The sequence below is a fragment of the Numida meleagris genome, chromosome 2, assembly GCF_002078875.1.
Source record: "Numida meleagris isolate 19003 breed g44 Domestic line chromosome 2, NumMel1.0, whole genome shotgun sequence".
In the NCBI taxonomy this organism is placed as follows: Eukaryota; Metazoa; Chordata; class Aves; order Galliformes; family Numididae; genus Numida; species Numida meleagris.
The window spans coordinates 99,286,991-99,304,422 of NC_034410.1; the positions used below are offsets into that span (position 1 = coordinate 99,286,991).

A 17,432-nucleotide genomic window follows, 5' to 3' on the forward strand; every position below is an offset into this window, starting at 1 on the left:
AAAGTAACTTTTTTAGCAAGATGCCCGTTGCAGTAGAGAAGGATGACTCCTTTTTCAGCTGCAGTGCTGACTTGTCATTTTCAGTCACCAAGGAAAGTGCTTTCCTTCATGAAAAACACATTAAAAAGCTTTAAATTCTGCCACTTCTGTAATGATGTGATGAATGCTGTGAAAGCAAATTAGTCTATGAATCCTAATTAATTGGAAATCAGGTCCACAATTCATCTGGGCTGTAAAAATCAGAATATATTCGAAGTGCTAATAGATGTGTCGCATCTTTTTTTTAATATTCTCTCTGTTTCTTGAGCCCTTGAACTTTGTGTGCTTTCTTCACCAACTGTGAAAACTAGAGGGTTTTTCCTTTAACTCAAAAGATTTTTCAAGCCTCATGAGGGGAGCTTTAAGAAAAAAAATTAACGTATTGCAAAAGCATAATAAGTTGCTATCTGTGGCAGCACTACATTATTCCTCCCTCTAGTGGCTGGCTGGCTCCAGTGAGAATAACTGGAGCTCTTTATTAACATCTCATTGAATTATTCCATTAGCTTAGCCACTGGGAACTTTAGTTTTTCAGGTGAACATCCTCCAACGCCCCGCCCGCTTGGTAATCCTTTGTGCCTCTGTGTATATGCCTGTGACTGTGTGACATGATCAGCCTTGCAATTTTTCAAGGCCACCTTTCTACAGTGTTCTCAAGCTTTTCCAATCCCTTCTGTACATCACGTGATTTCCAGTAGCACTTACATACAGAAGGTGACCCCACTTCTTTTGCACTTCTGCGGTTCCACATGGTATACTGCACCAGATCCAAGTAATTTAACACAGCTGATCTCTGATGCATGTTAAACTGAACAAGTGCATTTGAAGCAGCTTAATTTCTCCAGTCATGGTCCAGTACTGGGGACTGTTCAGATAGTAAGCTGGGTATGAGTTCTTTCTCCATCAGTCAGGGTGCGCCTGTGTATATCTGTATGCCCATGGGCAGCTCAAGTATCTACATGTCATTAAGAAAAATCCGATATTCCCTTGTGGATAGTTCAGGAAAACAGAAAGATGCTGCAGAGCTGGAATGCCCTGCCTACTTAGTCCAAGGGACAAAATTGTGTCAGTTGTTAGATTGGTACATCACAGGAGAAGCCAAAGTCTTGGAACTGAGCAGAGCTTCTGAGGTGGACCTGTGAGTGCCACACAGAGATGTGGTGGTGTTCAGACACTGTCAGGCAGGTCTTCTCCCTGTTGTTCTAACAAGAAATGGGATTAGTATACATTACCGAAACATAGTTTTTTTTTCCTAATCAAGATGACAAAAATCCAAGTGGTAAAAATAGTCGCTGCATATAAAACAAACATTCAAGGAAGAGTTCATTTGAGGAAGACAGCACCTACTCATACAGTTCGATTTTATTAAGTAACTTCACAGCAAAATTGCAGCCTCCCTTCATAAGAACCATGAGGCTCAAAGCTCTTTCTTTGCTTAGAATGGACATTTTTTGTATTTAACTTAGCTGTAGCTTCAGTAGGCTGCAGAGCTTTTCAAAGAGTTCTGTATTTCCTCAGCAAAACCATTGACTTGAGATGGGTGTAAATCACCATACAGTCAGAAATTGTTCTAATTTAAAAACTCATTTATTCTAAAGTACCTTTTGACCATCACACTGAACATTCTTTACCCTTTATTGTTCAGCTACTTCGCTTTGCGTGGAGTATCTGTCTCTGGAGCTGAACTTTATTATTTCAGTCCTTCTGTCTCTTTTGCCTCCAGTAATACAATAAAAACACTATGCTGCTATTCTTTTCCATCAAAGAACCTCAGTCACGTTTGCTAACTTCAATTCAACATCATGAACCCACCTGAGAGGTGCTGTAGGGAAGTATTAGCGTACCTGTTTGCTAAACTCTCAGGCTTATATGACTTTCCCTCCAGGTCACAGCAAACTTCTATCAGCATCTGAACTCATGAATTGTAGTCTATTGTCCATAGTTTTAAGTGCCAAGTAGAGTTTACTTATTCTGGAAATTTTAGTTTTTAGGGTTTTTTTGTTATGGTGTTTTAAACAAAAACATAGATATCTGCATGTGTTCATTTGAGTAGTACAGAGGGCCATCTTCAGTTTCACCATGTAACCTATCATTGCATTCCGGAAAGGAAAAGGTGTTTATCTCCCTTCACAAATGGCTGACTGGATTCTGATTTACATGAGGTAAGTGCACACCATTAATCAGTCCTTTGTGATGAACAAGTTTTATTCATTTTCCTAAGCAAACACAGAGATCTGGGTGCTTTTCTTTTTCATCTGACTTCAGAGAATTTTTTTTTTCCATTGGAAAAGAGCAGTGTTCCAATTAAGTAAGGCACACGTTTTAATTCTGACAATTAAATATGTATTTGGAAATAGTTCAGAATGCAAATTGTTACAGGTCAAGGTGCCATCTGACTTCTTCATGTATTAAGGGTTTTCCTCCTTCAAAATGAGGTACATAAGCCCTTTGAATATCCTCCACCCTGAAGAGGATCCACATTTCAGAAATACTTTCTCATTCTTATTGTCTCCATCTAAACCACTACCCTTGTCATTAACGGCACAATTAGCAGCACCATAACTGGTTCTCTATTTCTTAATCTCAGACCCAAATAAATGTTTCAGGGTATTTATTTTTCATTGAATTAAAAGATAACTGTTTTAAATAATTATGGGGAAAAAATCCCTTTCGATCCCCAGTTGGATTTAGCATTATTTTGCAAGCTTCTCAAGGTATTTCTTTCCTTTGTTCTCTCATATCCCAAAATATAATTCATTCTGCTTATATGGGATACACTGTAGAAAAAGCTTGGCCAAGGGATAGCTTATAACACATAAGGCCTCTGTTTTGTCAGTTTTTTTTTAATACTAATATATATATATATAAATACAACTTAAGCAGCATTTTAAATCTTTTGAACATTCTCCTGATAAGAAAAGTTTTCATAATGTATATAACCTGCAGACTTCCAGCTGGAGGCTTGCAGAGGTTTGATCCTATTTATAAAAGCACTTATGAACCAAACTGTCCAGATAGTGATATATTTCACATGTACCTGAAATAATCGGTTACCACTTCACGTTGCTTCTCAGTACAGCAGACAGACGTGTTTCCTTAACCACTACAAGGACTTTGGAATGGAAAGAGTGAATTATGAAATAGACAGCTAGATTTCTTGAATTATCTGGGTTTCTTTCAGGGGATTTCTTCTGAAGTGAAAGCAGCTGAAGGGAAAGTGGTAGGTGCTTCTCTTTGCTGAGGAATTGCTTTGGTAAAGTTATGTGGAGGAAAAGACTCCTTGCTCCTGGGGTATTGCTGTGGCTATGATGATTGGAGTAAAAGGGAAAATCTAGAGCAGGAGATACTGCAGCCCAGACAGCAGAAGATTTGTTAGAAGCCCTACTTCACACCGTTATTTTTTAATTTACTTTCATTCTAGATATCACTTCTGGTTTAAAAAAAAAAAAAAAGAGAGAAAAGTATTTCTAGTTTCTTTAGTATGACAAGAGAAGTGGCAGGGTTTTATCTTAGGCAGTGGTAACACCCATCTGAATGGTTTCCCCCGACAGACTTTTTTAACAGGAAAAGACAGCTCCAGGTCACACCTGAGCTCCGAGCTGTGCTCATTCAGACGCAGCTTGAGAAACTGGCAGTGAAGTTATGCAGGAGGTCACTGTTCTGTCTTCTCACCCCCCTCGCAATCCCCTCTGCTGTCAGGAGTGGCTGGCGTTCAAGCCAGATGTCGAGTTGACTTGGCATTTCAAGTCAACACCTCCCAGGTGTCTGCAGAGAAGCAGAACATAGTAAGTCAAAATTACTTGCCTGGAAAATAAGAAAAAGCAATCTTCTCTTCAGACACTTTAAACTGCTTAGTGTTCTTCAAATAAAAACTAGCTAAAGTAGAGGATACTTAAACAGACATTTAGTGAGAGTGCACATATAACCTTTGTAAATGGCATTAAGAGAAAAAAAGAAGATAAAACCCACAGCCACCACCTGTACATATTACAGTGCAATTCAGCAGTTTGCAGGTGATATCAAGAAATAACGCATGCCCACGCAGCAGGGGTGATAGTTACATAGTGTGCTTGTCCCTGAATTGAATCTTCCTTCCTCCGACAGTGTTTTGGAGGTTGTGCTGTCACTCAATGATATATGAGGGTTAGCTCAGCCTTTCAGCTTAGTTGTATTTGGTATTTTTCCCTCCTCATTGCTTTGAGATGCCCTTGCATTTCAGAGTTTCTCCAATACTTTTGTTCTGTGCAGCTCATCTGTACAGCTGGTGTTGAATCTGCATTTTTCTTAGTAGGCATCTGAAACTTTTGAAATGGCAGAAGACTGAATAGGAAGTGAGAAAAGCTGTCTATGTAATATGCAATTTTGGAAAAACACAGGTGGCTGCTTATTCACGTAAAGGTGTTGGAGAAACGATGCTGACTTGCAAAACTGAGATGTGTTCCTAATATCAGTGGGAGATGTTTATGCAGATCTAGCCTGGGTGTTTGGAAATTTCTTTCTGAGCAAGGTGAATTGGAATAGATGCCTGCAGGCTTAGAGCTATCCAGTGCACAGGGGACTATCACCTAGTTACTGGTCCATGTGCAGCTGAGAACAATGACCCCTGAAAATGTGCGCTGAAAAATATTCTAAAATAAACATTGACACTCAAACACTGACACACCTGGAAAACATTATCTGTAGGTAAATACTGATCGATATCATAAGTCAGTTCAGAGCAGGAAAATGTTCAGTTCTGGGAAGTCTGCCCAGAAGATTTCTTTCAGTTGAGCAGGATGCTGTCCTCCCACTCCTGGGAGCAAGCTGGTGCTTCTGCACCAGCATTGGTGCTAAACAGAGGGCTGGTTCTGCAGCTAGGTCTACAGGAGCCCAGGTGACATTCCTGAAAAGCAACAGCTTTCCTGTTGTGGTTTGGCAGAGCTATATTTCTTGGGTTTTCCCGTTGGCAGAATTAATCAGACTTTCAATGTATGAATGAGAGAGACCTGAAAATTAAAATAGGCTTTGAGGTCAGGGCTTGTGGAGACCATGCTTTTTTCTAGAGTAACACAACGATTGAAATGGGAAATATCTTGGTCCCAGATACTCTGAAGTTGTGGTGGTTTTTTTGACAGAGAACCTCTGCCAGTGTTTAACTAGGAACTACCTGGGAAATTCAAAGTTTACTGTTTGCCCCAAAAGCGTCAGGAAGTGCAGATCTGCAGGTGTGCAAGAGGACGTTTAGCCTGTGTTAGCAGACACCTGAAAGGAGGGGAATGACAGAATGATTTGATGCACTTATGATAATAGCTGCAATTAAAATATTAGGGTGAAGTGGTCTATGTCCAATGCCAAAAGCTGAGCCTGTGCAGACCTGGTGGCATCACCTGCCCTACTTCTTGGAGAGCTCGCCCTCGAACACGGGTTCACAGGTTTGGCTGGCAGAACAAAGTACTTGACTTACAAAAGAGAGTTCCCAGACTGTGGATGACTTAAATCTCACTAGAGGGAAGGGGTGGCACTGAATCCACCAGGAACATGGTGTGAGGTGGGATCATGGGGATGAGCTGAGAGGAGATGACAATGCCTTCTGCAGGAAGACTTTTGTGACAGAAAATAGAGGAGAATTCATCAAAGCAGTGCTGTAGAAGTTTAATGGAAGGAGGGCCTGAGCTGTTGGAGAGGATTTGGAAGAGTGGGCCCTGATGCAGATGAAGCATCTGTGCTGCAAGAGAAGGATCCCTCAGAAACCCACAGAAGAGCCTGGTTATATGTTTGATGTAGGTTCAGAGATCTTTTCCAGAAGAAAGAGTCTCTAAAATCTGTTTGAGCATAGACTTGGTGAGGTTGGTAATAGGGAAACGCCCACAGCTTTTCTCTGTAGGTCTTTTGAGAGGAAAACTGCTCTTGTCAAGGTGAGTGCTCTCAAAGACGTTATATCTTACCATGCTAAGCATGGCATTTCTCTTCTAGTGTAAATAAAAACTGCATGTTGTACAGTAACAGCTTACCCTGGCATCACTGGGTTGAGCTGGTTCATTGGATTGAGTTGTTTCTACACTTCAGCATCTCTTCTCACTCTCCAGGGTGGAAGAGAAGAATACTTGCAACTGTTACCCCCGCACGCACCCCCACACGGGAATCAACACCAGTGCATAGACCAGATTTCTGATTAAAGAGAACAGTATAATGTCTGTCTGCATCATCTTCCATCTGCTCTTGCCAAGTCAGTTGCATATGGCACACTGTGTCACTTCCATGCTATGCTCCATTCTTTGACCATGTCTAGAAAGCATGGGGATGATTCAGCATGTTGGTAGCAGGTGAAAGGATCCTTCAATTCATCAGCCTGCTCTTTTGACTTCATGCAGCACCTGAAAGGATCTTGAATTTAAAGGAGGGTCTTCGTTTTGATGTGCATTGCTAGTTTTTTATGCAGCAATCAGCTTTTTTGATAACATTTTAGCTCTTACCAAGGAGTGAACAAGGTCACAAAATCATGGAACAAAATCATCCCCTATCTTCAGTAAAAAAAAGAACCAATTCCCAACCCCAATCTTCAGTGTCTTTTGACAGAGAAATGGGTTTCCTTCTTATAAAATCCCGAAAAAGTGCTATCATGGCTGATTCTGAAGCTGGCAATAGCCCAGCATGGGGTGTTTTAAAAGCAACTGCGCTTTGTAGAAGCAAGTGCTGTGGTGGGGGAGGAAAAACAAAAAAAAAAGTTGATCCAGTTCCTGCTGTCCTCTGTGAAACAACCAGAAGCTCTCTGGCAGAACACCATATGCTTACTCAAAAATCTGCCACAGCTGGATATAGACACGTTAGAGAGCTGTGTGATGCTACACTGGTGGACTTCTGGATTGTTGGTTTTTTTCAAATTGCTGCTTTAGCCATACTAGCTTCTATAAAATCAGGCAGAAAGACAAATACACAGTCCCACAGTTTCTACCTTTTCTCACCTGGTGGTGTACGCTCTGCACGTCCCACACAGCTTTGTGATATGCGCTGGTTCGTCCATGCAGCAAGGATGCCTGATTAATGGCATCTCTTATAATATCGAAGGAAGCAGATGCCAATTTGGGGGCAGATAATGCTGAATTGCTCTTCAGCAGATGCTCTTTTTCCAGTTGTCTCCAAGTTTTAAACTTTTCTTTCTCCCATTTGGCTCTTTAGTGACCCACTAAGGACTTGAGAGGGTTATTTATTTTTGTAGCTTCAAGGTAGAAAATTCCCATGAGGAGGTTCACTTGATCCTAAACAAAGACAGAACAAGAGATCTTCAAAACCCAGAAAAAATCTCTGGTGAGGGGGGAAAATGCTCAAAACTGTTTTTGTACTGCTCTTGTCTCTGTCAGTAGCATGACAGCCTTTTGTACACTGCACTGAAAACGCAGCAGAACATGGGTGCCAACATGATTAAATTACCCTAGGCTGCTGATCCATGTCATGGCTGGAGTCAGACGGATGCACTTGAATGACTTTGTTCTGTACATGTTCTTCCCTGATGTCCTTCAATGTTTGCTCGGTGTCAGGCTGCAGTTATTCTTCCTTCTGGCAAAACCAAAATGCAACTGAAACAAATCACAGAGATGTATATTGGGCAGACCCAGTAGCCAAGCTGGAGGTGGGGCATTCAGCCTATGGTTATCAAGCCTCTAGGAACCAGGCTGTCTATTGCAAGCTAGAAAACAGCTTTGGGATGTTGAGTAATAGTGGGAGGGCTGTAGAGTTGGGCTGGTTTTCTTGTTGTTGAGCTTGGTGTGTGTGATGTGCTTCTGGGGACTTTTTGTTTGCTTGAAGGCTGGCTTTAGTATGCTCCTTTGCTGGCTTCTGGAGGTATTCAGGACATATTTCTGTCCCTGCCTGTTGCAGGAGGAGTAGAACTAGATGATCTTAAAGGTCCCTTCCATCACAAACCATTCTATGATTCCATGACTTTCCCTTTATTCTGCTTTGTCATTTTGTGTTGGCATAGCACCATACCCAGCTGGCACAACCCTGTGCTTTGTGCTATGAATCTGAACGCTGAACTTGCGGAAGAGAATCTGGTCTCGGAATATTTTTCCTTACAACACTTTTTCCTGTTATGTTACACATCTAAGCTGAGGGGATACAGCCATTGTTGATCTAGTCTCTCCCTTTCTTCATTCAGAAATGAAGTGTCGTAAATGAAAGTGTTTTTCACAAAAAGCACATATATGACAGCCTTCCTAAATGAAAATAAAATATTAAAAACTCAACTTGCCTGTTCTTGTTAACAGGGAAATCTCTTTTGTCTGCTTTCTCTTTGTCATTTCAAAGCCATTTTCAAAGCAAAGAAATTCATCAATCAATACATTTAAGCTATTTCTTTTTTAACCTGCTAAGATTATGTTTTATACCCTTTAATATATATGTGAATTAGCTAAATTCTAGACAGAAAATATGAGTCAGAAACAACAAGGAAGTTTGTAAGGAGAATTTATGGCTTTTCTTCTCTCCTCACTAATCCTGGTGATCATCTGAGAAGGTGATTGAAAGAACGAATGTTGCAGTGGTGTTAGAGGTGATTATGTGTGTATTTTAAGTCTTTTCATTTCTACACCTGCATGAAAATGAGACTCAATCTCAGTATGTCTGAAAGGTATAGAGCAGAAATCAAAGGGCAGTATGCAGAGGCAGCTTAAATATTTCCTTTGCATGTCTATGTGATCTTCTGTTTTAGATGATTTGTTAAAACTTATTTTCTGCTTAAATTAGTACTCTCCTCCTTGTAATAGCCCCTCACAGGCTTTCAGTACTGTTTTGCTCTCACAGGTGGGATGCCTCAAACTTTCTTGAGGTGCAGCGTCAGTCAGAGACTTTGGCCTTCCTTCACCCAGAGGAGCCTTTGTTTCTCACCAGGACTCAGCAAACATCTCGATTTGATGTTAGGAAAAAGTTATCCAAAATAGTGGTCAGGCGCTGGAATGGGCTGCCTGGGGAGGTGGTTGAGTCACCATCCCTGGAGATGTTCAAGAAACATTTAGGTGTTGAACTGAGGGGCATGGTTTAGTGGGGAAAAAATATTGGTGGTAGGTGGACAGTTGGACTGGATGATCTCGGAGATCTTTTCCAACCTTGGTGATTCTGTGATTCTGTGAAACCTTATTTCCACCCACCTCAACACAACTTTTCTGTTCAGTCCCTTTGGGCCTCACAGTAGGGACGAGCAGTGTGTAAGGCCCTGGGAAAGGGCTTGGGCTCTGAGTACAGGACTGCTCTTGGGGGCTTGTCCCACACTACTCAGGCAGGCACTGCAGCACAGGAATGATGCAGAGCACCTGAGGAGGTCATTGAAGAGGTTTAATAATTCACATCCTCCTTCTGCCAGTTAATATATCTAATGCATGGAGTCCCAAAGTCTAAGTCCCTTGCCTGTTATGCTAAGTTGTAGAAATCAGGATAGCACCAAAAAAAAGTTTGGGTAGTGCAGAATAAACAGAATGTGGAATTGAACCCATAAGAAAGAATAGGTTATTTTCATTTGTAGGTTATAGGTAACAGAAACTCTGAAAACAATAAATTAGACATTTGGCTGTTTCTCTATTGTACATAGGCATACTCATGACTGAATTGAATGATTTCAAAATTCCGTGGCCTTTCAGCTCTTCATTGGAATGTACTGTAGAATATAGTGACAATTTATTACACAGCTATGAAGATAATATTAATCATCATAAATGGAAACCTACTGATGTTCCTTTGTCTGTACCTTAAATTTTTATCTTTTCCCCATCACTACATCTAGTGAAACAATGATTGTAGCAATCAGTAAGCAGGAAGCCACGTCCTCCAGCAGCTGCCAATATCCTAGTCAGGTTTAAACAACAGATGGGAGGTACGCACAGGCTGAAATAAGTGGCCACCTGTAAAATGTTGTTCTAGATATTGTTCTAGATATGCACCAAACTGGCAGGTCATATATTCAGGTACAAAAGTGCTGAGAGAAAGGAGGAGGCAGCTGTGCTGACCACCCACATCTGAAACAGCAGGAAAGCTTTTTCTCTCATGGATGGATGCCTTTGTTTTCTGCAAAGTTGGGAAAATATTCTTATGCAATGCTAATACATATGGAAAATGAATTTCTGTGCCTTTTGTGGTTACTTTCCATGACAGTGGTAGTGTCTGTGCACCTTGCTGCCCTGCGTGCCTGTGCCTTGATATAGTGCTTCCAGTCTTTAAAGGGCACCTGCCTCAGCACTTGCAAATTTCTGTCTGGCACTATCTGTGCACTGAATTTTGCAATGTGCTGCAGTTTATTCTTGTGAGCTCAGCTAATCAGTGAACAGCGACAGCCCCAGGTGACACGTTTGACTAACTGGCAGCTAATCAAGCATATTTGAATTTTGCATGTCACATACTGGCAGCAAACTGTTCACAACATATTCATGAAGTACATTTTGAATTAACTTAAGAAATGCATTTCAGGCAACGCTGATCAGTTTACAGATCTGCAGGGGAATGAAGAAGCTTGCATGCATCTGAAAAATAATGTCTGTTGAATTATTCATTCTATCTTTTTAATTGTTTTATTCTTTTTATTTCTGTATTTTTATCAACTAACAGACATGATTCTTTGTTTTTCCAAGAGATCTGTGGTTAGTGTTAGTTATCAAAATGCTGTAGCTAGCAGCGTTTTGTAATGGTTGTTTTTTCATCATTTTCTCTTCATTCTTTTGAGTCATTTGAAACATTACTAATTCTGACATCTAAAAAGCTTTCTACTTCTTACATGTGGAATCAAATGGCTTAAGGAGTCAGAGCATATGATAATGGCTGCTGTGAGTATTGCACTGCACACCCATTGAAAATGACAAGAAAAGGATATATCTTTGTGACAAGAATACCTAGTAATTAGTATAAGTTTACATATTTTTATTAGGCAGGTAATTAGCAGCCAGATAATGCAGTATTGTAGAGATGGCCTAGATTTTATTACTGTATTGAATCATTCAGAAGTAGGCCCAATTGCTGAACTACTTAGGTGTGCAATTACACAATGGACTTGTCCTCCTAAAAATACATTGACAATTACCAGAAGTGTACATGCCACTGGGAAATTGCTCTTACTAATTGCCATCATTAGCTACTTGAATGCAAAATATCTGCAAATACTTGACGAATGAAACACAAAATGGATTCTCTTCTTTCAGGTCAACTGGGTATGTATTTCTAAAGATTAGTTAACCAAGATTAAGCTTTTAATTAGGTTACAAATATTCTGTTCATATACATGCAAGTATCCATGTTAGATTTACCTTTCAAAATGTAAAATTTTGTCAATTTAGTTTGTTGGCTTTGCAATACTGGGAGAATATTGAAGATATTTCAATACAAATACCCTTTCAATACATTATCTGTTCATTGTTTTAAAAAAAAATCCCAAAAAACAATTTAAAAAAGGCATAAATCACTTTTTTTGTGACTCACATCTTTATGGAATACCTCAGATTGTGAAGACAGTACTTATTGAGCATTTTCAGAGGGTAAAACATCTCACAAGTGAAAAATTGTATTTAGATGTTATGAGCCTTGCTGGCTGACTCTAAGTACTCAGGTGCTGACTCCTGAGTATTGCAGTCTGTGCGCATTACTTACATTACTGCTTGTCCATCTCATTTGTCACTGGTATTGTAAAGATGGGGGTTGTTTCCACTTCAGAAACACAACTGTGGTTTTTACACTTCTAATTTGATATGAAGTCATGTAAAGCTGCTTACCAGGTCTACGTTTTCTCAACTTGATCCTTCAGCCAGGATTAAAATGTAAAATTAAAGCACATCAAGTTCAACCATGGTTGTTGGAGTGATTTCCTGAGTTAAGCTATGCTGTGAAGTCATTTTGCATGTTGCAGGTACTATTTGCTCATATGCCTTTAAGACTCCATCCCTATTAAACAGGAACATGCATGAGTCACAGAGCTAGGTCTGATTAACACCAGCCTTTCTGAGAGAGGAACAAGCACTTAAAGGAATAGAGCCTCTGGCCACATCAAGAAGTGTTCGGCAGGTGTGTTGAGGTTTATACATCCAAATTTAGTCTCAGGCCACTCCCTTCTTCACCAAGATCTCCATCTGATTTTGGTGATTGCAGCATTCACCTCTAAGCACTTTCTTCTATTGCACTCATCTCAGTGGCTTCACTTGGTCTTTTAAAACCTACATGTGAAGTTGTTTCAGTGTAATTGCTCCTCACGTCCCACATGGTGAAGTGTTTATTGGGGCTGGTAGCTGCCTCCATCAACAAAATGTAAAATTTTGCTGTGCTGCTCTCAGTAAATAAAATAAAAGTTATGTTGCCATTCTGCATAGGCATAGTTTACACCTTACTTCTCTCTTTCATCAAGTGAAAGAGACGGGTAATCCAAATAGAAGTGCTGACATTACACAGTACTTGTATATTTATGAGATAAGGGTAATGACCAGTTCGAGTCTCGCTGTCCCAATGAAAAGCACTTCCTTATCCCCACTCCCGATGAGGCCGTTTGTGTTTGATGAAATATCCTTTTTTTTTTTTTCTTTCTTTTCCTGCAAACCTCTCAGGATATCCAGTGAACACTCGCCAAAGCTTCAGATTCGGAGCCACAGTTACCTGAGGGCAGTGAGTGAAGTCTCAATCAACAGGAGCTTGGACAGCCTGGACCCTGCAGGGCTGCTGACGTCCCCTAAGTTCCGCTCACGCAATGAGAGCTACATGAGAGCCATGAGTACCATCAGTCAGGTGGGTGCACGCATGGGAGGCCAGGACAGCACTCACCAAACCAAGTAGAAATTCTGTTTTGCTTAAAATAAACTCAAGGCGTTGCATGCTACATGCTTTCAAAACATTTACATTCATCTTAAAAAAAAGTTTTCACGCAGTTTTGTTTGTGAGAATATAACATTTGATAATGCCATAGCCTTCCTTTTGCAAAAGGATGAGTGGGACAATATGCAGTTTGTTTGAAGGAGGAGCAGTCTGATCTTTTATTCATCTTTTCCAAAAGCAAGTGCTCATCAGCAGTGTCTTTATACCTGTGTCTTAAGGTCCTTGTCTGAAATCAAATTCTCTGAACACCCCTCAAAAAATCACGTGCAAGCTGATTGTAATGCTAAAGGAAAGTGAATTCCACAATATCTTGAATTTCACAGTTTTACTATATTTGTAAAGCTTTCGTTATCCTGTTGTATACGTTCTTAACCCTGAGTGCCTGTGAACTTTTCACCTTCATAGTACACATATCACAGAATATATGAAGTGCAAAGGACTACTTATCTCATTGACCTGAAATTCTGTTGGACTCCTTCATGTTCATTCTAAACCAGAAGAACAGTAGGTCCCACTGTGACTCATTCAGTTTATAAATTTTAACATTATAAAGTAGCCTGTCCTTGCCCACAATATGCTTGTGCAGTTGATTTGGCCAGGGACAGATCTGAAAGAAGTGCAAAAGTGCCAGCACTCCACAGGGCAGTGGGCCAGTAGTTCATCTGCTAAATCCTGTAGCTCCTTGGTGTGACTTTTGGCTTGTTTGCTTAAGTGCATCATTCAGATAAATCTCTTGGATAAAATAACTTTGTTAAACGGGTCTAGAAGCATAGCAGACAGGATTTGTGATGCTGTGATTCTCCTTACCATTGGGATGTCAGATCACTGAGCATCGAAAAAAAGCAAGTGATGTTATTGATAGTATGACTTCAGCGTTAACAAATGTATGGGCCATTCAGTATGAAGTTGTAGGTTGAGTTTCTGTGATATTCTATCTCTGGACATTGTAGCTTGAGAGTATTCACCTGTGTATAATATAGTGAAGCACTTTGCATGAGGGCTGATGCTCTAGCAGGAGGGTTAGGAGGTATCTAAGAGAAGCAGCACGGAAATGAAAGTCTCAGAGGAAACTATGTTAACATTAGGTTAGCTTACTTATTTAGCTGGACAGCTAGCTCTTGGACAAAGCTGTCTCCCCAAAAAATGAGTGCCATTTGTCAATGTTAATAAGAAAATATTTTTTTTTAAGTCTTAATGCAGAAATATTTATGCAGGAATATCACTATCCTCCACCATTTTAGAATTGTTCTTTATAATGTACTTTCCATGATCTTTCCATACTATTTTAAGCAACTTCCCAGTGAAAAAAAATATATGTTCTACCCCTTGAGATTTCCTTTTTCATTTATGTGTACAAATCACTTGGCATAATGCTTTCCTTACTAAGAGTCATCCTCAATTTTTTTTCTATTGCTCTAAGTCTTACCTTCTGGTATATTGGCTTTTTGCATGCTTGAAAACTAGCAAAACCCTTAAGTGATGTTTTCTGTGTGCATGTTTCCTACAGTGATAATTATTATGATTTAATGCCAAGCTCAGGGCTCAATTATGAGTTTAGAAATGTGAGCATCCATTCACATACAAGCACAGATAAGTGATTTTTAGGTTCACAAGATCTGCAGCAAAGCTGCATACCTTCAACTGTTCTTGAACTTGGGTTGACTGAAAGTCTTTGTCACCACCTAGTGTATGCTCCACAAAGGGTCTAAGGTTTCCGTGGCACCTTTCAGCTCTCAGATGAAGGAGTCAGCCAGAATATGTAGTTATACAAAGATTTTCCCCCTGCAGCAAAGCTTCTTTGCATACCAGCCTCCTCTTTCCCACTGTTTGTTACTGTGTCTGCACTTGAGCTTCCAGCCCCTCAGCTCTGTCACTGTCATTGCCTTTGGGTTGCATTGACTGTCTCCCACGGTTAAGCTGACCTTTATTTTTTTCAACCACCAAAGAAAGCATGATTTTTGTTTTTCAATGTAACGGTCATAATTGTCAGAGCTTCATCTGCCTGGGGTGAGGAAAACCAGGCGCTGCTCTGTGGACTCCCATCTTCCTGCTGGTCTTGGCTGGAATCAAGAGCCAAAATGCAAAACTCTGCATAAAGCCTCTACTTTTTGCATGCTGAACCTGCTTATCTTTGCCCACAGGTGAGTGAGATGGAGGTGAATGGTCAGTTTGAGTCCGTCTGCGAGTCAGTGTTCAGTGAGCTTGAGTCTCAGGCAGTGGAGGCCCTGGACCTGCCAGTGCCGGGCTGCTTCCGTATGAGGAGCCACAGCTATGTGAGAGCCATTGAGAAGGGCTGCTCCCAAGATGATGAGTGCATATCACTGCGGTCGTCTTCTCCCCCACGAACAACCACTACAGTGAGGACCATCCAGAGCAGCACTGGTGAGTAACAACATGGGAAATCCAGAGGGGTGACAAAAATGAAGGTACCTTTCTGTGCAGCTCCATTAGGTCAGCCATCAGATCTCTTCCAGACACAAAGCCTGTGAGACTGTGTTTCAGCAGGGAGCTGGACAGACTAATCAGCTTGAAACTAGGCACAGACCCAGGCTGATGCAGTTGTGTTGTTTACTGTGTCCAAGCTAATTTATTCTGTGCTCAGAGCACACAGAAGAGAAGTCCAAGGTCATATCTCCTCCCGCTCTCATCCCCAGAAGTGCAGTCGCAATTTAGCAAGGCTGTGTAAGAAGGCTCTGGGCTAGCAGCTCTGCTGGCTTTCACCAGCAAAGGAGGGTTCCTCAGCTGAATTTTGCTTTGAGAGATGTTGTGTTTTCTGAAAGTTGGAAGTTATTGGATGTGTTGTTTAATGGCTGGTACAGCTCTTTGACTGTGTTTTAAGGCTAGGAATGAAGGAGAAGCCTGCAGGTCAAACCATGCGTGTTCACACCTTGCTGTTACTCCTTCTACAGCAAAAATGACTCAAGCCTTGCAAGAGGGAGAGGTTTGGATCTAAATACGGGGATGTACAAACATTGCTCGGAATCTTTTAATGATTCGGGTTGCCTTTCTTTTGGAAATAACCATGATGAATTCCAGATACTCACACCAAAATTAGTGCTTTGTGGGAAAGAAAACCAAGTCAGAAACCAAAATCCAAATCCACCTCTTGTATTCAAGATAGCAAGAGGCAGGAACCATTGCATGCATGTGCTCTTCTCTGTGCGAGAATGAGGGATGGCATCTTTCTTCCAACTCCTCTGCATCCCTTCCTCTGTTTTACACAAGCTTCATTTACTATTAATGTAATCTTCAATTTCATAACCAATATTTACTATTACAATTTTTCACTGTGCCCACTATCTCTTTTCCAGGTCCTCTAACTTCTGTTTTCTGTATTCTAAACTTTTGCTTTTTGGTCTCCTGTATCGCAGCTGCAGTTGTTTGTATGTTGTGGGTTCCTAATCTCTCACTCAAATCTTTTTATAAAGCCTCTTGTCAATCAGTTTATGTCATCAAAGGATGCTTTCCATCCTTTTGACCAAAAATGTTCAACTTAATTCATGATTTTTCTAAAAGTAACAAGTTTAAGTACTGTTGGAAATACATTGGCAATGCATCACAGACATCAAAGCAGTCTTAACAAATGCTGCAGAGTTGTCATCTAATTCGCTAACCACTAAGAAATAGTGTTCATCTGACAAAATTTCTTCTGCAAAAGTAGTACTTGCGTGCATGAAGGGTTTGCACGACACCACAAAGATAGGATTTACATAAGGTGTGTCTTACTTCATTGCAGGGCTTTAGCTTGTGTCAAACATTCTGAGGCAAAAGCTGAAGGATGGGGGTTTTCAAGGATTTTTCAGTGAGTGTTTGCCATTGGTGGATCACCTTGGACATCTCAGAGTGGTTTTTCATTTATTTGTGAATGATTTTAATAGTGCTTTTTCTTTACGAAATAACTGTTCATTAATCCAGGAGACAGTAACTTTAACCTTTAAGAGGTTGTTTCTGTCACTTAGAATAACAGTGCCCCTGTTTGGGGATGCATAGGGGGGTATAAATGGAGTGTGTAAATGGAGAAGGGGGCTGTATGCATCAGCCAAAAGCACTTGGAAAACCCATAAGAGGAAAATATTTCTTGTAAATTGTCTCTGGTTCATGCTGCTTTTTTGTAACACAATTACAGAGTTCTGGTCTCTTCTCTGGGTAGCTGGCTTTATTAAAAAATCGTAGGAACAGGGCTATGTTATTGAAAAATGTAATCCACTGGGTCTGTCTCGTGTTACTGCTTCTGTAGACAGCCCCTTCAAATCCAGAGAGATAAGTGATTTGCAGCTCTCTCCTTGGACATCCATAGAGGCATTTAGAGACTGCTGCAGATATGTTTTCTGCTGTGGGAGTTTTACTGAGTTATCTTTCTCATTTTTTAATTCTTGGACTCCCAAGGGCCCATCCTTTGCATTGGTAGTATTTCAGACTTCTCTTTTATTACCTTACATTCCTCCATCCATTTAATGAAGATTAGTGCTGAATTAACTCCATCCAAAAACATCTGTGTTGACTACCTTGCTCTTGCCTGTGACTGGGAAAGCAATCCTTGGAAAGACCTCTTTGATGGTTTCTATTAATACTGGCCTCAGTAA

The 17,432-nt window shown here is 40.6% G+C and overlaps 1 protein-coding gene across 1 annotated transcript in view; it reads left to right on the forward strand.

Annotated features, from left to right (window-relative positions):
- The window catches only part of DLGAP1 (DLG associated protein 1), a 142,897-nt gene that overhangs the window by 33,174 nt on the left and 92,291 nt on the right, over positions 1-17,432 (forward strand). Inside the window, exons 3-4 of the mRNA XM_021388150.1 lie at positions 12,585-12,762; positions 14,991-15,231. Of these exons, the coding sequence (XP_021243825.1) occupies positions 12,585-12,762; positions 14,991-15,231 (419 nt within the window). The remainder of the gene's footprint in view (positions 1-12,584; positions 12,763-14,990; positions 15,232-17,432) is intronic.